This window comes from Athene noctua, chromosome 5 (assembly GCF_965140245.1).
Source record: "Athene noctua chromosome 5, bAthNoc1.hap1.1, whole genome shotgun sequence".
Lineage (NCBI taxonomy): Eukaryota > Metazoa > Chordata > Aves > Strigiformes > Strigidae > Athene > Athene noctua.
This window is the reverse complement of record NC_134041.1, coordinates 62,044,999-62,065,962: the sequence shown is the minus strand read 5'-3', so window position 1 is coordinate 62,065,962 and position 20,964 is coordinate 62,044,999. Positions and strand designations below refer to the sequence as shown.

General features: G+C 44.4%; 1 protein-coding gene across 7 annotated transcripts in view; it reads left to right on the top strand.

The window, feature by feature from the left end:
- Positions 1-785: 785 nt before the first annotated feature.
- The window catches only part of FGFR2 (fibroblast growth factor receptor 2), an 87,151-nt gene continuing 66,972 nt past the window's right edge, over positions 786-20,964 (top strand). For all 7 annotated transcript variants that reach the window (XM_074907865.1, XM_074907869.1, XM_074907868.1 and 4 more), the window contains exons 1-2: positions 786-1,452; positions 5,691-5,947. In XM_074907865.1, the coding sequence (XP_074763966.1) occupies positions 5,773-5,947 (175 nt within the window). In that variant the 5' untranslated portion in view covers positions 786-1,452; positions 5,691-5,772. The remainder of the gene's footprint in view (positions 1,453-5,690; positions 5,948-20,964) is intronic.

Below are 20,964 nucleotides of genomic sequence, written 5' to 3'. Positions count from 1 at the left end.
TTAGCAACCTTTTAGTTAATGGTATCTAAAGTAAATGTTTTATTAAGCAAGCATCAGGTTAAGTTATACTGAGTTTTGAATACCAATATTATGCAGTTTTAAGTCTGTGTGTCCAGGCAAATGATGTTTGCATAACTCCTCGACAACTTTCCCTGTTTGGCACCACACACACGATTGTTTAAGGTGCCCAGGCTGACCAAGTCACAAGGCAGTTGAAATCAGGTTCTGCACCGAAGGGGCCCTAAACCGAGGGGGATTTTTTGAGTGGGTGTTACCCAATCATCCTTTCTAGCTGGAACAGGCCAGCCGCGGCTTCTGAGCCAAAAGAACTTCTGGAGAAAGTTGTTGAGCTGGTAGCACTTTTGTGTGAGGATTTTGCTGCTGCTCAGCATCACCGCGCTGGGCGGAGGGAACCAGGGAGGCACCGAGCCGGCTTGGCCGGGTCCAGTCGCATGTGGGACACACCGCGCTCCCCAACTTTCCTCCCCAACCCGTCGGAAAACATTCAGTGGCGCAACCCAAGCGGGGGCTGCGCGGGATTCCCGCACCCGACAGCGCAGTGGCCGCGGCGGGATGCGCTTCCCGCTCCCCTGGGGACGCAGCAGCGGGGTGTGTGTGTGTCCTGCTCTGGTTTTGCCCCCTCTTTAACGCCGCTTCTCAGCACCCCCCCCCAAAGCACGTCCCCGCCGGGGGAGCAGCCCCGACCCCCGGTTAGGGGGGGGGGCTGCGCTGCGCGGGAGCGGGGCCGCGGGTTTTCCGCGCTGCCCCGCGCGGCGGGGGAAGGGGCTCCGCGCCGCAGCCGCCGCGATTGGCAGAGCCGAGCAGCGCCGTCCAGGAAACGGCTCGGGTTGCAGCGGGGGGAGTGACCAGGGGAGGGAGGAAGGGAGCCGGAGGAGTGCGGCGGCAGAGAGAGGGAGGGAGGGAAAGGGGAAAAAAAAAAAAAAACAAACCAACAACCAACCCAACCGAAAAACCACCCACCCACCCGAGGGGGGTTGTCGGCTTGACAAAGCTGCGGCGGCTCGGGGCGGGTGGCTGGATGGAGCGGAGCGGGACCCGCGGTGCTCCGCTCGGCGATGCCCTTGCGGGGGAGGCGGCTGCTGGCGCCGGGCAGGGCGGGCTCGCCCCTCTGAGGCGGTAGCCGCTGCAGCCGAGCGAGGGGACGGGACGGGACGGGACGGGGCGCCGGGCCGGCTCCTGCCTCGCCTCCGCCTCCCTCCTGCCTCCCCCAGCCGCCTCCCGCGGGGGATGCGCCCCGCTGCGCCGCTGCCGGCTCCCCCGCCGGCCCCGCCGGGGCTGCCCGCGGAGTGACCGCGGCCGCGGAGGAGTTTCTCCCCGTCCCGCGGAGCCGCCGCTGGCCTCAGCACGCCGGTTGCGGAGGAGCGGACACTCCCCCCCCACACACCCATCCCCTCCTCCGCCACCTTTCCCGCGGAGCTTCCTCGCTTGCAGGTAACGGCAGCGGGTTGGGCTGCCCCGGGGGAGCGGGGCGGGGGGGCGGCTCCTCAAGAGCGAGGCGGTGGGGAAGGGCCGGGGGTCCCGCCGCTGCCCCGTGCCCGCCCCAGAGCTCCGGCCGCCGGTGCGGGGCCTCGCACCTGGCGCACACCGGCGGCGGGGCGCGGGCACCCCCCGGGCGGGCTCTGCCCCCCGGCGGGTCCGTCTTTCTGTCACTCGATGGTCCCAGCCCGCTGGGTCCATGCCGGTCCCCCCCTCTCCTTTCCCGGCCGTTGGATGCACGGAAATTTTTGGGGGGACGGTTTCCAGCGGTGACAGCGGGGGATGAGAAACGGGGGGCTGAGCCTTGGGGGAGCAGCACCACCCCCCAGCCCCGGTTCGGTGCCGCTGCCCGGGGGATACCGGGAGCGCCCCGACGGGTGAAGCGGGCGGTGCTGCTCCGCCGCCGTGCCCGGGGGAGAGGGGCTGGCGGTCCGAAACTGCCCCCGCCGGAGGTAAGGGGGGAAAGAAATCCTCAGTGAAATATATATTTAAATGCAAAACGGCCCGCTCAAACAGCGACCCATTATGCGTTTGGTGTGAAACGCTATCAACATTTAAAACTTCATTGTCTCCTTTGTACCAAATCCCTGTAAATCTTCCACTAGCCTTTACTCATTTTCATCTGAAAAGCCTGTTTGGGCTGAATAGACAGCAATCAGCAGCCTCTGGACTTCTCTCTCTCTCTCTGGAATGTCAATTAAAATGCAGATTTTTTTTTTTTTTTTTCTTCTCCCCCTGATCTCTTAGTGGCAAAAGACTTGAGAAAAACAGGATAGTCCTGGAAAGCAAATGAAAGAAGTTCAAACAATGAAAAAAGTACTGAAGCTGCCAGCCGGTTCCCATTAGTCCTCCAGAATTAATGTTTAATAGCTGTGATACTCAGATTTGCTTGGAGGTTGAACTGTGATGAAGAGCCTTGTTAGATATATATGTGTGTATATATATATATTTATAGACGCGTATGTATTTGTGTGTGTGTGTATACAAAGCTGTTGGCTTTAAAGCTTCGCGTACCTGGGTTTTTCTGATGAAGCTGCTGGGCTTTTAGGGCGCTTGAGATGTTTTTTGTGGAGGGAAGATGCGTATTTCATTCAGATTTTGCTATTCCCTGCCTAATAGAGAATGATGCGCAAGAGTTCTACAATGAGCAATGTATTGATTTGGTTAACATACTCTACAAATTGTACTCTCCCTGGGGAGTGATAAACATCTTATAAACAACAATGGAAGTAGATTAAAAAGAACACTGAGCATTGAATTTAATTAATGCCACTGCTGAACAAGTACTACTTGTTTGTGTGTGTGAGTGTGTTTAAACTGAAGTACAGCTTGGAGGAATTTGGTTGGGCTCCCAAACCAGTCTGCTTTCCCATGCTTGTCAGTTTGGCAAAGAAATTTGGGCAGGTATGTGACGAGGTGAAAATTGACTTGATGAGCGAGTGGCAAGGAGAGCCATCAATCATTGGAGGCTGACAACTCCTCCCCAAAGTGTAGGCTGAGAAGAGAGACAGAGTTCCCTTTCAAGGGGAAAAATAAACACTACGTGTGGCTTTCACTGAGTCGGAGACTCCAGGAGGGATTATGGTATTGTAGTCAGGAAGCCAGAATTGTGGAGGCCAAAAAGCATGCTGGGGCTGTGTTCCAAACATTGAGATAGAGGTACATAATTATCCAGCGCAGGAGGTCTTTCCAGAGACTCGTCCCCCAGCAACTGTGGCGATCAAACTATGAAAAGAATTTGGTTTTGTTTCATCTTCGTTGGACTCTTGCTTCTTTTGGGAAGGGGCAATCCTTGAACCCGGGTCGCTGTCGTGGCGCTAAAAAAGCGCGTTTTGGCTCCGTGGATGGGTCCGGAGCTCTGATTTTTTTTGCTTTGCTACACCTTTGCAAGCCTGGGGTTTGAGTTTTCTGCTGCCCTGTGGGTGACGAGGCCCTTCGTTCTGCCGGCAGATGTTCAGGTGCGGGAGCCGGCAGAAAGCTTCAGGTGAGAAGACGCGTGGTCAGGTCGCCTTGTGCTGCCCTTCAGGGTTTGGGATGAGGGTAGGAACCACAAACGTGCTTTCAGTGGTGTTTCATCTAGCCTAAAAATCTGAACCGGTTGAAATGCGAGTGGAATTCGTGCTGTTAAGAGTCTGAAATACGTGCTAGCGTTCTGGTAGGTTTTCTTTTTTTGCAAAATTATGATCAAATTTTGCATTTATATACATAGCCTTTAATTGAGAGTTTACAAGATGATTTATGGAAATTAAATCAGCATTACATCCAGTCTGTTAAATAGGGTTTCTACCCACTATACAGCTGGATAAACCGAGCTACAGAGCTGTGGCTGTCGGGCAGCTGACCCTGGCTGGTAGCGTCCAAGGGCTTGCTCCAGTCCTTCACCAAACACAAACCGGTCCCAGAGACAGAGCTCTCTTCAGTTCTACACCTGCTCTGTGCTTATTTAAAGAAGTGCTCGGCAAGCTCTTCGCAAATGTTTATGCAGTGGTCTGGTGGTGTTTTCACTGGAGATTTAATGGTAGTTGCTAACTTGTGGTCTGGGATGCTCGCGCTATGCTTAACTCCCTACGGGAGGGACAGAGCTTTGAACTGGTTATCAGCTGAGGTGAAAAAAGCTTGCCCTGAAGTATCAGGGATTCACCTGAAATACCATGTATTAATTATTTTCCCCAAGTGCCTTATTTATGTCATCAAAAATCTGTTCCTACTGACCCCAGGAGTTACTGTATATAGTACCCAAGAGAAGAGACCTCAGCAGCATTTCTGTCCTTAGCACAGTGAACTTGGTTTGTACGTAACAGGCAGCGAAAGGCTAACAGACTCTGAATAAACTTTTTAATGGTTGGCTTTATAAAGGGAGAATATTTGTCCATGTTCCTGTCTAGTGTATGCTGAGGTACCACACCACATCCAAATGACAGGGAGTTTTGAGAAGTTTGCCATTTTCTTTACACTTTTTTGTGTTTTTTGACTTTTATTTTTTTTAAGGGTGAGGGCAGGAAGGAAGAAAAGGTTTTATGTTACTTTTCCCTTCAAGACGGTCTAAGTTTCAGTTGGGTTTTATCACATCTAAGATGAATCATTGGCCAGGTTAGAACAGTTGCTGCAGTTACTTGTTTTATCCATTTACTGAGGTTTGCCATCTTTTATTTTTGAAGCGGAAAATCAGGTCTAATTTTCTGGTTGAGCTGTTAAATCACCCTGTGAGGATGCTCTTCTGACCCTCACCTGGCATCTTAGTATGGTGGCAACAAGGTCCCCTGAAGGGAGTCCTGGTTACTTTGGTACCACTTCTGTCTTCCATCAGCCCATGCCTCGATTACCAGTTAACTCCATTAATTTAAATTAGTTTCATTGTGTATAATCCAGACTTTTTTTTTTTTTCCCCCCGTTTGAAAAATATCAATAAGCATCAATGAGAGAGAAAAGAGAAACGTGTGTACATGCAGTTTAGCATATATGAATGGAAAACGATGCTGGGGAGGTCTGTGAAAGTGCAGTCTGTGCAGTACTTTATACAGATTTTAATTGCTTGTAATGCAAAGTAGCTAACCAGTATCCCTGCAAGACTGGAGCCTCTCACCTGTACAGGACTCTTGAGGCTTTAAAAGGACAATGAACTGAGTAAGAAGGAGGTATGTCCATGGGGGAGCTGGAAGTCCTGAGGTGAAATAGTCTTAGAGATTATCCAAGTCTAAAGGGTATTTTTCAACTCTCTTTCTTGTGGAAAATTACTGAATTCTTGCGAATTCAGCTGGCTGCAGAACTGCCTAGGTGAAGGAATGAAAAACAAGACAAACTTACATAAACCTTCAGACAATAACAAGAATATAATTTGTATAATTGTGGTAATTTTGTAGCATTACAGGTTATGTGCCTGCACATGTGTGTGCCTCTCATTTTTTAAAAACTGTATATTTTCCTGTCAGTAAAATAGCTCTCTAAATATGTGCTGAGAAGTGATTTTGTGAAAACAGGGAGGACTTGGTTATGCCTCAGGTGATGATGGAAACTGCTAACAGAAAATGAAAAGTCACTCACTTTTCACATATTCTTGAAGCTGGAAAACTATTTTCCCCATCCTCCTCCTCCCCTCCCTCTCACCTCAGCTCTGTTCGGGGCTTTCTGAAGGTTTTTGGTTTGTGTTTTAAGATGTCTTTGCTGACAGTGTTAAATCTTTCTCCTCCCCACAGCAGCAGCCGTCGTTCCAAGGGAGGAGGCATTACCCTGGCCGAAGGCACTGCTTTCTCTCCATGCTTCTCTAGAGGTGTTCAGATGGGATTAAAGTCCACATGGAGATACGGAAATGGACCAGGAATTTACTCTAAAAAGATGGTCAGCTGGGATTTGGGTTGCCTTATCTGCCTGGTGGTGGTCACCATGGCTGGACTTTCCCTGGCTCGACCTTCGTTTAATTTAGTTGTTGAAGACACCACACTGGAACCTGAAGGTAAATCACTCTATAGAATCCTTAATTCTGCGAAATAAGTTCATTCTGAATGCCTGAACGTCTGACACAGAAGAAGTCAACCTCTTTATGTGCTTTGGCAAGTAACAGATTAGCCCTCAAAAGTTAGGTTTTTTCACTTCTCCTGCTCACACATGGGCTGTGTTCATACAGGCACGGCGTTTAATCTTATGCAAGCAAGTGGTGTCAGTGATTTCACTTGGGACTGTCATCACGTTGTATTATCAAAGCGTACGCCTGAAAGTTTTCAGGAATGGGTCTTTAAGGAAACCAGTCTGTTGGGTTTACATACGTGTTACATGTTGCTGTCTCAGGGAATGAAATGGCTGTAGAGCTGCGTGTCTTTGTGATTGTCTTAACCTGAGAAGTTCAGGTAAAAAAACAAATCCCGCTGGCTTTCAGTTGTGTGGCTTGAATGTTTTCATTTTGCCAGGCACTCTGCAAAAACGGTGTTGCAGCTTTATTGGTGTTTGTACTTAGCGATAGGGAAATTTTATTCTAACTGTTAATATCCAAGAACAATCAGTACAGTGTCTGGATTGCAAGTTCTGGAAGCGTAAATGTTGAGATCTGAATAGCCAGGACGGGAGTTTATTACCCTGAAAACAAAGGCTAACCGAGACCTTTACATTGGAAGAGGTGTTTTGATAAAACCTATTTTGAGCCTGCACCTGTTGGTAGGCTCTTCTCGGTATATCTGTTCCTCAAGCTTTGCAAAGTGGTTTTCTTCCCTAAAGAGCTAATGAGGGGCTGCTTTTTTATTACTGCGAGTTGATTGTATGTACGAATGATTTTACGGTATTGTGTGGGATCTTTCCAGCCCTCTGAGCACCTGAGGGGGAAAGCAAGGCTTCCTTCATAAGGTTTTATCTGTCCTTTGGAGGAGTGATTACATTTCTAATAACTATCAAACCAATGTAATAGTCCATACAGCATTTCTGATCCGGCGAGGTTCTGGAGAGAATTTGACCTTTACACGTTCTACTACTCATGTCCACGGATACAGCTTTGTTTTTATTTAATACATTTTCATGCAAAACTTATTTGTTTCTATCCACTGCCTCTAAAAATAGACGTCACCAGCTAACACATTTTTAGAATCCGTTCCAAGTACATTTTTATTGATGGCAGGGGATGAACTATTTAAGAGATGATGAGCCCTCTTCCCTAGCAAGCATTTCTGAATAAAAATTAACCAAGTATAACAGTATTGTCATCTGTCAGCCATAGAGATTGTTGAGAGCAAAGACTTGGGTTTTTTTTTTCCTTCTGAAGGTAACTCAAGAATTAAAAAACCCTCCAACTCTCATCACCACTTACTGTATGATTTGTTAATTGCACATCTGGTACCTTTTTGGCTTTTCAGAGGAATGACAAAATCATGAATAATTCTGGTTGCAGATTAGCTGTTTGTAATGAGGTCCCCTAGTTTTAGGGTGAAATCGAAAAGAATGTGATTGCATGATTGGTGGAAAATTTTACAGGGAGAAGAGTAATGTTCTTTGAATGATGCCTGATAATTTTTTAGCTTTTTGGGGGAAGAATAGCTTTTATTATCTTAAAAAGCACAGTTTAAAAATGTTTCTTCCACAGTGAATATCCAGGGGGTGGAATCTGGGTTTTATCAAAGAGTAAATTGTTAAAAAGGATTTTAAACTTCTTCCCTGGGCGGGAATGTTACTGACATGAAGCAATTTTAGATGTGAGAACCCAAATTATTACCAGAAATGAGGAAAAAACAAAAAAACCCAACCCTGCTTCCTAGTTAATGGTATAATAAGAGCTTTAATGCTACAGAATAGAGGGAATTGTGTGGGATTTATATCTGAGATTTGGGAAATAAACCCTCCTTTATGTACTTCGTTAAACCCCCTTAAAAACAAACAAAAAAAAGCATGTTTTTACACAGTCACCTTCCCTGGGTTCCATCACTGCCACCCACAAGCTCTCCAAGCTGAAAACAAAACAAAAACCCCTTCAAAAAAATCTCTTCAAAGACAAAAGCAGACTTCTTTTTTAATTTAGTAAATACCATTTTGGCCACAGCTAATTTGGAGGGTCAGGTGCTCTAATAATGTAAATTTTTGGTAGGGCTGCTGACTGTGCAGTCATTAGAGCGATGACATTTCATACCAGCTGAGAAGGTCGACGGGGCTGTGACCTTTGGTGACACATGTTGATCTGTTCCTTAGTCTTCCTTCGTGGGCATGCCCTAAATTTTGTCTTTTTTTTTTTTTTTTAAATTTTGATAGGTGCTTTTATTGTTACTATTTATTGTCTTAGTGACTTAGAATATTCACAAAGCTGTATGCAATGTTAACAGAAATTGAGGTTGTGGCTTTTCATTCCTTTGATTCCAATAGAGAATATGGTCTTGTCTCTTAGCTAAACATAACTTTAGGGACGTTTGCAACCGTTTAAGTACGTACTTTATAGAGTGATCAGCTGCGTGGATATGTGCAGGATACGTGCAAGGCATTGTCACGCATTGAGGTACTTGACTTTTGGTTATCTGCAGTCAATTCAGTCACTTTGGTAGCACGCTTCTCTTGGGTGCTTTCATAAAATACTGGACTTGTTGAGCTCTGAATCTCATCTGGGACCATTAGATATTACTCTGGTACATATGAAAGTATTTACACTGAAAATGAGCCGTTGTAAACGATAAGAACAATACTGATTTCATGGGTGCAGGTTAAGGGCTGGATCCTGAGTGTGGTTGGTAGTGGTTGTGGTGCTTTCTTCCTGAAGCAGTGATGTTAAAATCTGACGCTCTTAGTGTGAGCAGAAACACGACCTGTAGGAGTTAGTTTAGGGACTGTCAACTATCGAATTATATCTTGCATCAAGTGTTTACATATGGTTTTTTTATCCTAGGAAGTATGAAGCCTTTCTCTTGAAAATATTTGGAAATAAGTCTACCCCAGTGTGTACAAAGGAGCCATTCTCTTTCTGTGTACCCAGGCTGTGACAGCCTTTGATGATAGCCAACATTTCAAAAGGGCTCTGACCGCACACATAGGTTGAAGGGTTACTTTGTGAATTGAATAATTAGTTTAGACATATATTTGATAAATAGCAAGCTCTCCCTTGACCTCCCCTTGCCCAAGCTGTGTGTTATCCTTCTGCTGGGTAGCTAATTTAGTCTCTTCCCCACATGCAATGCCTTGACACTGTCCTTGGAGCACCCACTTAAAGCCCTCGCCTGGTGCAGTAACAGTGTGTTTCAGTTCTTTTAATTTAGGTCAAATTTCAAAGGACTAATTTAAGCTTTCCACAAGGGATAGCCTAATTCCGTGTCCTGTGAAAAACACAGTGGTTCAAAATGGCCTTAAATGTGCATTTGGGAGGTTTCTAGGAGCAACAGTGAAGGAGAGAGACCTTCTTTAATTGGTGATGTGTGCTTATGGTGGGCTCTGAAGCGAGTAATGAGTTGTCATTTGGATTTTAACTCAGTCACAGATATTTACTGGCAGTAAACAATAGAAGAATATAAACACATTCAGTGCAGTACCCAGAGCAATACCTTCCTTTTTGTACAAATGTTGCGTAAGATGAGCAGTGTATCTTTATTTTTGTAATAATGTTGGCAGTGCTTTACAGGTTAGTGTCACCTGTGGTCACAGTGGTTGGCACAGTTCACTTGGAGATCCCTCCTTAGCTACCATGACCTGCCTGGATCAGGATGGGAGTCTTGTGAGGTGCTTCCAGTTTGTGGGCTGGGCTGTAGCCTGTGGAGGAGGGCTGCTGCAGTGGTGGGATGTCCCCTGTCCCACGGGGAGCACTGTGCTCCCCATCCTGGGGTGCCCCATGGTCCCTCTCCATGCTGGTGCCACCTTGCTGTGAGGATGGAGGGCTGATGGGACCCTCATGGTGGTCATCTTCTTGGGGCAGTGACAGAACACCAGGATGCTCTGTCCAATTTGGTAGGAAAAGTAAAGCAAAAAGTTCGTCCAGAGTTCCCTTGCTACTGCTTTTTTGTCTGTTTTTTTAATTACGAGAATAGTGGCTTTGATATCTTCAAGTTACGATTAACAATTCAAATTGATAACAATTCAAATTGATTAGTTAAATAGGAGTGTTTTTTGGTTTTTTTAAGGAAGGGCAGTTATCACAGCCTATTATGGAGGAATGTGACATCCCCACAGCTTCGGGTGAGGGTTGGATGCCCTTTCAGGGATCTGCTTCAGTAAGTTATTTGGCTCAGTGCAAGAAGGGCTAGCTGAGATTCTGGGGAATTGTACAAGCAGCCAGATTAAGTCGGTTTTAACGTGTCCATTCTGTGTTTAAAATCCCCAGCCCTTTAGCCAGGGGCGTAATCCTGAGCTGCAAACTAATTGGGCATGGGTAGGGTTGGTATTTACAGTTGGTGTTGAAGAGACACTGGGACTTGGTAGCGTGGCAGCGTGGCAGCTATTTTGCAAAGTAGCACAAATAATTGCATGTTTCGGGCTTATCTGCCATACAATTGCAGCTTTTTGAAGGGGGGGGGGGGAAATACTAACTTCTAGGGATTTAATTCCTTTAGTTATTTTTTTTTAAAGCCAGAAGATTTTCAGAGATGCCGAGTTGGGTTATTTATTTATTTATTTTTAAAAACCACCTGTATAGATAAAACCCCAAACCAACGATTGACTTCAACAGTTGCATTGTTTTTGTAGTTTTAAAATAGCTCTTCCTTGGCAGAGAACTTTCAAAATTTTCTGGTTATAGAAACTTTTTTACAAGCGAGTTACAAACCTTTGAAAACAGAATTTACAATGAAAATGCTGACCACTCCAGTTCTGCAAGGTTGTGTACGTGTGAGATGCTGGGCTATTGTGATGTTTTAATACTAACCATAGAATAGCTCTTAATGGGTGTATTTCTATCTCCAGCTTGCCTGCTTTGGTGGAAATGATTGTTTGCCTTTATTCAAATACACTCAAAGAATAATATTTTCTTAGAATGTTTAGTTTAGGAACAGAGGGGAGCATGAGAAAAACACTTAACTGGCCTTTTTTCTATCGATAATAGAGAAAAAATCCTTACTAGAGGGATCAGGTTTTTTTAAGTGTTGAACATTTGTGAGTCCTCAAAGTTGAAGCATTAGAGTGAAAGTGGAGACTTCCTTCCAAGCAGCACTCCTTACCAATATAAATCTGTGTTTTTAAAAGAACCATCACCCACTTAGGCAAGTTACATCTTGTCTATTTGTAATAGCGCACCTGGTTTAACTAGAAGTGAAAATTTCTTTCAGTGGTGTTAAACAAGTGCAAAATTTATGCTGGAAAGACAGCAGGAACCCCAAACATGCCTGAAATGATTCAGTCTAGAGTTTTGCACCAGTGTGACTGGAGGGTTTGGTTCCCTGGTCGCAGGCTGGACACGCTGTGCTCCTCCAGTGCAGCGGGTCAGGTGGGAGCATCTTCTGCAGAGTTGGTCAGGATGGACTGGTTTGTGTTTGTGGTGGCTGTGGGAAACTAGACAGTACTTGGTTTAGCATGGAGCCTGCCAGGGTAAAATTATCCTTACAGCAATTTGGGAACCAATCTGAAATTTAGCCCTTTAACTTGAGGTTCAGCACATCACACTGTGTGTCTGTAGCATTTTTTTGGGGGGATGGATTTGGCACAGGATGCCCCCAGAATCAGAGATGCCATCCTGTAGTACTGGGGACTAAACTGGCTTTTAAACTGATTGAAAGAGAAGTTGGAGCAGCTTTGAATACAGGCAAATCTTAAATAAAGACCAGATTTGCAAGAGTGCAGCAGCCAACAGCTCCTGTTATAATTACGAAACGTGCGCTGGGAGTGCCGAGCAGTTCTGGAAGTTTGGCCTTTTGGGTTTCAATCGGAGTCGAGAGAGAGTCAGCAAAACTGTGTTGGCATTTGCCGCTCTGGGACTGCACCTCTCAGCAAGGACAGTTGCAAAATGAGATATTCTGTAAGAGCTTATAATTCATATAACAATTATGTACATCTCCAGGTTATCCTTTCCCATCTCTTAATTATCACTGCTCTTGTTTTTTTTTTTTTTTTTTTCTTCTTGGAAAAAGAATGCCTTTTTTTAGGGATTTGTTTTTCCTGGACCTACTTCTGAGTATCAGAGTAGTCAGCACCTGGCATAGAGATGTGTCTCATGGGCATCGCTTTCTGCTGGTTCGGATCCTTTTGCTGCTTGTCACCGCACAAATGGCATTATCCGTATCGAAGGGAGGAACAGAAAGGCAAACTAAATGCTAGCTGAATTCTGCTGTTCCACTTCCTTCACTTGCCATGCTATTATTATTTTAATTGTATTTTTAAGATGACTGTAAGTGAAAGCACTTGGTGAACCTCAGCGAAGCTGAGGAGTTGTGAGATCTGACCTACTTTCATTCCCTTCCTCACATGCTGTTGCAAGTTGTGTGTAATTATTGCTTTTCCTCCCCCGCAAAAGAACTGGCTCATCAGTTTGGGACATTAACCGATGTCGAGCAGCCTTGCAGAGCGCCTTGCGGTAGCAAAGCCACCAGAACTGAGACAAGGGGAAAACTCCTTTGTACCAAGGAGAAGCAGCTTGCAGTTGTGAGGGTTTACTGGGAAGAGCAATGTGCTGGGGGAGTGGAAGGGAGAAACAGGAGGATTGGAAAGCTGATTGGGGAGGTGAAAATCTTATTTTGACTGTATTTTAATTACTTTTTTTTTTTTTTTTTTACTCTCTTAGCTTTTCATGAATTTCTATTTTGAAGCTTTTAATGGATTTCTATTTTGAAAGGAGTCTTGTGGCATGGTAGTTATCACCTCAGGCTTTCTGCCAGGGGACTTGTGGCTGTTTCTGAGTGGGGTTTGGAGTTGGATGCTGTGACTGGACATGCCTTAGTCCTCACTGACCAGGACAAGTCTGTGGGAGGTTAAGTCGTGATTGGATGGGACAGAACTTGATCAGAGCACCATGCTGCACCTTTGTTTTTAAATGCAATAAAAAGTTGTGGTGTCAAAAAACTACGTAAGGTTGATAATACCCTTTAGGGTGACCTATGTGGGTGTGCAGGGGTACAGGTGAGCTGCTGGCAGGACCGGCTCTGGGGCATCGAGGGAGCGTGTGCTTTCGTGAGACTCGCTTTGCAAGTTTGTGAAGTGCCCTGCTCAGTGTCCCGATGTTGCAATGTTTAATTTGTTTCAAGGAAAGCAATGCGACTTGTAATTCTGAATGCCACCCAACAGTTCTTAAAAATGATTTTAAAACCCTGGTTTAAATTTTGAGCGGTTATAGAGCTTGATACTATTAAACACAGTCTAATCGTGAAAAATAATCCTGTTTAGATATGACATTGTTGAAGTACCCAGATTTATTGGATGCTGTTTCTCGCCAGGGTAGCCACAGGTATTTCAGACGTACAGGATTAAGACTCTGTAATAAGTCTGCAGCACACCACTATTCAGTAACAGCCCTTCTACTCATAGTTTAGAAGCATTTGAACCATCTTCCATTAGTATGGCAAAGTGCCCAGCAGCCACTGTTACAGTAAGGAGTGACTGGAGGTGTCTGCAAGTTTAAAATAACCCTTGTCATGTAAATGGTTGTGGGCCACCTGGAAGTGCAGCTAGCCAGCCTACCTTTTAACTTCAGGGCTTGTTCTGCTGCTCCTTCTTTGTCCCTCAGGTACCTGGTGACTCTTATCTGTGTGGAACCGGGATTAAATTAGCTCTGATGTCTTTTGACTGAACGTTGTTCTTGTTTAAAAGGGAGCCTGGTATGCCTTGATGATTTGAAGTGTTTGGGAGAATATCCTATGGTTTATATACATTGTGGATTGGACTTTCAAAAGTGATGAGGGGATGTTTTGGGCATATTGTTTCCAGTGACTTTTTTCAAATCCCACTCTAGGAAGTGGGGGAAGATGAATTTCAGGGGAACAGGCAAGGCGAGACTTCCAGACTAGCTGCTAAAATTAAGAGCATTTGTATAGTCAAGTAAAAATGGGACCGTGTACAAAAGAAACAACTGCTGACTTGCTTATAGGGAATCTGAATAGATGTTCTCTGCATCCAGAACTAACAATCAAACATGAAATTGTGCAATTTTTAACCTCACAGTTGTAATTTATTTCTTTTGCATGTTGAGTAGTAATAGTCCCGAGCACTGCCTTCGGCAAACCTGGAAGAAAAAGCTTGTGTTTTTATGTTTGGATTTATGCTATATTCTGTTATGTTTTTATGTTGCTCTTGAAATGCAAATAAAGAATGTGAAAAAAGCTACAGATTGGAATAGATACAAGAAAATATTAAGCCGAAGAAAAACCCTTTGTGACTAAACATCCGTGCTCATACCTCTTCCCAAGGCTGTATATCTTGTATGGAGCTTTTTCCAAGCAGAATTTAATGCTGAGTTGGACAGTGGGAGTTGTTTAAATTGCTCTGCCACTTGGTTATGTGCAGAATACAATCAAAAAGAGTTGATGTTCTGCTGCTGCTGAAAGTAGAAACAATGAGAAAATGATCCTAGTCTTGGAGTCTGCTTTTTAGAGAGGAGGTTAATTTTTTTTTTTCAGCTTTTCATTTGGTGTTCTGGCAAAAGGTGATACATTTCCCTTTTGTATTGTGTAATAGATTACATGAGAAGACTCTTCTGTAATGAGTTTGAAGAGTAGTTAATTATTTTTGAGATTGCGTTACATGTGTATTAGGTTTCTATTGTAGTCCCCAGTACACTTAGCACAGAGACTCTCTTACTTTAGGCAGCTGATGGAGCTTATGGCTTGAACAGAAATGGTAAAAATTTGGTGCCTGGAACCAAAGGTTCAAATCCTGAAGACAGCCTGTAGTTTCTCATCATACTGATGAAATGATAAAAGTTAGCACAACAGTTTTAGGGGTTTTGGTGTGGCTGCTCGAGGTTTGGGTGTGTTTTCGCCCTCCCTGGTTACCAAGTCTTTGTGCAGAAGACAAACTGATGCTTTGCTGTTTCTTGCTCTGTCCTATATCTGGAGATAAATCCTACGGTAACTGTTGTATAAAGAAGTCTTCATCCTGTAAGGAGCAGACCGTGAAGAATGGGGACAAACAGGAAGAAATTGCAGGGCAGTTCCCAGCAGCAGGAGGTGGCCTTGCTGGTCTCTCTGCTGTTTACTTTGAACTTGGCATGCTCTGAGCCTTCCCTGGCTTGGCTTCCAAAAGCATAAAGCACACGGCCAAGCCCATGAGCATGTGATACTTGGCATTTTTGACGCACGTTGCGTGGTTGTGCAGCCATAACTCAATGATCACAACTGTAAAGACAGGTAGGAGCAAGCAGGCTACAAGTTGTAGGAATTTTTAATCTTTGCATGAAGCCTAGACAAGTACAATTTCTTTTTCTTTTGAGGAGGAGTCTTCTTCCTTTCACCATGGGGTGAGACGTGTCAACCCAACTGCTTTGCAGCCATCAAAGCCATGCTGAAATAGTTCTGTACCTCACCCCGCATCAGCCAACACACCGACATAGCATGGGTTTTGCCCCCGCTGCTCTCTCTGCTGGGTGTGGTGAGGACCTTGTGTCTAGCCAGGGCTAAATGCTGCTTGGGGGTAGTTACCTCAAGGAGTTGCAGTTCCATAGCTGCTCATCTGCCAAAGAGCATTACACAAGGCAGATAGATGTAATCACGTGGGGATAAATTGAGGTGCACATGCAGAGCTTTTTTCTTGGCTGGGGGGTCCTGCAAATGGTGAAACGCTTTGCTACTCACCGGAATTAATTATTTTTCTGAAGTCTTCAAAGCTTAGGAAAACAAGTTAGTGTAGTGTAATATTTTCCCTTACCCATGATGACATTGGCAAGTACTTCAATTGGAGGAGATTCACTTTTTTTTTTTTTTTTATGATCTTAGTATATGTAACACTCAATAGGAGTTGACATGATGCTGGAGGTCCATGCTGTAGCCTGTCAGTGTGGCTGGAAGCTCTACGCTTGCTAGAGTACCAGGCATATATTATGTGGCAGCACTTTGTTTTGCAAATGTTCACTTCCAGGGCAAAAGAATGCTTCCTGTTCCTCTGATAATTTTTTTCTTGGTCCAATTTCATCTCTTATACCCCCCCCCCCCCCCAGAAGACTAGGTCCTTATAGAATAACAGGGTTAAAGAAGATGCCAGGAAAAAATATCTCAATTTATTTTGGAGAGTCTGGCGCTTAACATTTTGTGGAAGCCACTGCTTTCAAATAGAGCAGCCTGTGAGCTTGTTTTAAAGGAACAAGTGAAGACTTAGAATCTGCCACATATTTATCTTTTTAATGATCACAGATACCTCTTTGATGCTTTGTGTTTGATGAATTCTTTCTATAAGGCCTAGATCTTTTTCGTCAGATTTGAATAATTGATGTTTTTATACGTTAGAGAGGGGGGGAAATTATTCCTGCTCTTCAGAGTGTCGTTCAGTGACAAGGTGGGTTTTTAAAACCTCTTTTAGTGTTTTAAAATTATAGAAGGAACTGTAGTAATGTGGAAAGGAAAGGATTTTATCAGAACAGACTTCCTGGTTATGCCTGGTGGTGGCAAAGCTGGGCATAGCTGGCAGCTGGCTGATGGAAACGCAGTACAAATAAGACAGAGGGAATCCAGTGATCTTGGAGAAGCAAATGGATGAATTGCAAACACACATTTTATCCCTTTTTGTATAAGGAGATGTGCTTAGCCTTTGTGGCTTTGATTTGCTGTTAGCTAACAGGAGATAGTCACCATGGTTAGGAATGATTCTTCGCATGTTTAAACCAGCGGCTGTTTCTTTTGTAGGCTGAGTTTATCATCCATCACCAGAAGAGGACGTGGAGCTACTCTTAATATTAGCCTACCAGATTAAATTGAGGGAGAAGCCCATCAGCTTGTCCCTGGGAGGTGGGAGGGAGGTTGCAGACCTGACTGATGATACTTGGGCTCCCTGACCCTGCAGAGGCTGTGTCCTGGAGCGAGTGTAAAGGCTTGGGTTGGACTCACAAAGTCCTGGGGCCCATGGCTATTCTGCTTCAGGCATAGTTTGACATCCCCATTCTATGTTGCTCATCCAGTGTGGTCTTGCTGGATCTTCAATGACAGGAAAACCAGGAGAAAGGATAGGAGAAGCAGGAGGAGTGGTAGTGGGTGGCAGCCTGGCGTTCCCTGTGGGGACATTCAGTGTTGCAATGAACCTCTTGGATTCTTGACAGGTCAGGTCTGTTGACCCTTCTGGGCATGCTATGGTGAGTGTTTAGTTATTTACTAAAGCCTTTTGAAGAGAAAGTGGCTTGATGGGGTCTGAGTCTTTTGTGTTATGGAGAGTTGTGTGAGAATCTTTGCTGGGGTTAGCTATTAGCTGATTGTTTAATTATTTGGCTCTGTAACTAAGTAACTAAATGCCTTGAGCCTTAAGATAAGCAGCTCTTTGTTAACATTTTAATAAATGAAGGCAAATAATAATTTAAAACCTAAGGAAGTATAAATGTCTTATTTCGGTGACCGAATCTTGGATAAAAGCATGATTTGGAATGTAATTGCGTATCTCATAATAATCTGAAATAACACATTCAGAATGTCCCCAGTCCTCTATTGTGGTCGTGGTTTTTTATACAAACAGTATTTACTCCATTTGGCTGGCTGGCATAAACCATGCTGCGAGACTGCAGGCGGGCAGAGAAAAAGTTCACGTCTGTTTATTTAACAGCAGCTTGGTTTTCCATGGTGGTATTGTTCGATAGCTCCACCTATAAAGTTTAAATACATTGTGTGCACCACTATTACAAATAAGGATGTAGCTGGAAGCAGACAATAGCAGAAACAACGTGTCCTCACTTGTCCCCAGTGCTTAAGAACGCCACCTGAAATTTTGCTCGTGTCTTTGTTGCTTGTTTATTTTTTAGGGGGTGATGGACAGTTATTATTTGCATCGGGTGATGCCCTTCTGCAGTAGGAGCTAATGCCACAGTTACAGAATTTGCTTAGAAGGGAATCCTGTGCTGCTTTCCCCTGGCCAGGCAGAGCTTGCCCAGCACAGGGCTGGTTTACAGGTTTATGGTGATGGCTGAAGGACACAGTTTCAAGGCAGAGATTCGGAGAGGGCTGGAGGAGCATGGGTGTGATACCAGGTCATCAAGCCTTGCTTGGTGCTGGAGGTTCTGCAGGGCTATCTCCTCCTTCTGCCATCTACCTGTTTTCACTAAGGGAAAATTGAGGAGGATGCTGCTGAAAACACTGGTGGGTGGGTACAAGTGAAGGCTGAGCAAACTTGCAGCCTTACTTCTCTAGTATGCTCAAAAGATGTGGAAGTGAGGAAAGACTCCTGATGTCAGCCTCAGGGGAACCATTGATTTGATGGTACAGCGTGCACATGAGTTCAAAATTTGTCCCTAAGTTTCAGAGCGATGTAAAAATCCTTGTGCAGTGTCCTGGAGAGAGAGTTAACTTTGCAGCGTAGGTTGTTTATGTGCTGCTGGGAATTTTTTAACAGTTGAAGCCGGTTGATTTTTGCAGTGAGGCTGTTGGGCGGACTCCTGCCTCAGAATCCCACCTGTTCTCTGTTTGCTTTTGGGCACCATTTCAAACCCACACTGGAAAAAGTTTATAGGCAAACATTATAAAAAGTGACAGTCTTAAGTGCTGCTACATTCTAGTTTGGCAACACAAAGGCTTACCTGAAATAACTCACTATTTCCAAACATGACTTCATTACATCTTGACATCACTTTGTGCTGTATCTTCCCTGATACTCTAGAGAGAAAGAAATGGAGGAGGATAATATTTACCAAATGCTAATAGCTATTTGAAACTTGTTTTTCTTCAGTATACTAGTAATTTTCCTTGTAAAAGGAATTTTTTTTTGTAATTTTGAAATAAATTACCGCTCTTGAGTTTGGATTTGGATTTGTGTTGAAAGACTTGAGTGTAAATTTGGGGATAGTAGTTTAGAAAGAGATGAAATCAAGGATGGGAGGTAGAAAATTATTTTCCTTGTGATTGTATGTGAACAATTGATCTGCCCAGGAGGACGCTGCAACCTATGAGACCCTCCTGCGAGTTTCCTGGCACCCTTCAGCAAAAGCCTCTAATGCACTTAAAGGAGGGTTGAGTTATCTTCACCCATGGTGGCTTTAAACAAAGACACTTTTAGACTCCAGAACATTGTTGGCACAGTGTAAACTCTGTAAAAGAAATATTCTTTGTAGGTAGAGTGTTACAAAGAAGTCTTAAAATCTTCAAAGTAAATTAGCTATTTGGCTTCAACTACCTTTTAATTTGACAGTGGAATATGAGTTTAAAAAAAACTCAAGCAGACTCAAATATACTCATTATTGTTGCAGAATATACGTAGAAAGGAGCCCATGTTCCTTCTGGAAATTAGATTTCTAACAGCGTCAGTGAGACACCTGCATTGTGGATTGGTGACTATCAGACAGACTGAATTAGTTTATAAGGAGTATAAAGCTGTATTGTAGCTTGTCCTAGACCTTGAGATGAGACTTTGCACACTAGAAAGTTTAGAGACCTTGTTATAAAATCTAAATCCCAGAATCTTTACAGTCTTCGTAATTGGTCTCATTTAAATGGTTTTATGTACTTCTCCTGGACACCATCTTGGTGTGATGCATGTATCAAATCCCTTGTTTGAAAAAATGTGTTTGCCCTAGGGAAAAAAGCCAGGAGAAGCTTTGCTTGCTTTGCAAGGGCACATCCCTGGATCTGTTTTCCTTTTGCTTTGGGCAAGCTCCCACTGAACTCCCTGGAATTACGTGATTCCAGGATGAGTGGCAGGAGAAATGGGGCACACTATTTTCAAGTGCACTAGTATAACCCAGTATTTCAATGCGTGAGTGTCCCACTGCGGCGGCCACTTCTGGTACTTGTAGAATCACAGTCTATCTTGAGTTGGAAGGGACCCATAGGCATTGTTGAGTCTAATTCCCTGCTCCTCGCAGGACTCCCTCAAACTACTGACAGAGCTTCAGCATTTCCAAACTCCCACCCACAGGCTAGCTCAGATGTGATGCTCATTTCTGGCTTCTCTGTTGAAAGTGTGATACTAGAAATGACAACGCCATGCCCCAAGGGTGAAGAACATAGGTTTCAGTGTTTCGATATTCTTAGAAGGAAGGGTGGACACAGAGGAGTCACCTATTTTAATATTCCCTCAGACTCCTAAACAAACAAAAAGAGGTGTGTATTTTATTTACATGTGTACACAGTGGTGCACAGTTGGTGCCTGCCCGGGGAAGGATGTGTGCCAGGGTGCACGCAGGGTAGCAGCTGTTGGTGCGATGTGACCCTCCTCCTGAGCAAACAGAAGATGCCTTCGTGCTTTTTTCCCTTTATTTATGCCGTCCTTGGGGAGGCCAGAAAGTTCATGGGGGAGGGATACTGTGGTTGTAGGGAGAAACCAGTTACAAAAGCAGTTCCTCTGTCTGGCACTGCTCGAGGGTGTCATAGGTGTGCTGAGCTGGCTGTCCTGCTGCCCCTGTGGAGACAAGGGCCTAGGACTGTGGCTTGTGGCTCCCTTCCCCCTGCCAAGAGCTGCCCTTGGAAGGGCATGATGAAATTCTTGTAACTATAGGCAGATGTAGTTTTCCAAGGATGGTTTTTTGGAAAAAGACTGTGGTTTGACATTCCTCTCATTATTTGGTTACAACAGGGGACTGATGGATGAGCCGTTTCGTTTTGAACTTCTCTTTGTGACTTTGTAAGCTTTGCTTGTGTTTCTGGGTTACTGCTGTGTTCTGCTCAGGAGAGGCTGTGAAATAAGAAATGAAGAAAAAAAAAAATAGAGGAAAAAGTTACTGTCACTGGGAGCTGAGTTGGCAGTGTGGAAGGCAAATGTAGAAACTTTGGAAATGGTGCAGGGAGAAGAAAGGTCCTCATATATGCTGTGTATAGGAACTCATGTTTATTAGCTTAGTCAGTGAAGGGTTTTTTGGCCATCCTTTTCTTCCAACACAGATCTTTTCAGGGTTGTGTTTTTTTTTTTTTTTTAAAAAAAAGCTACTTACAAAATCAGATGGGGAAATATAAATATTCCTTTGAATGAAAGACATAAATT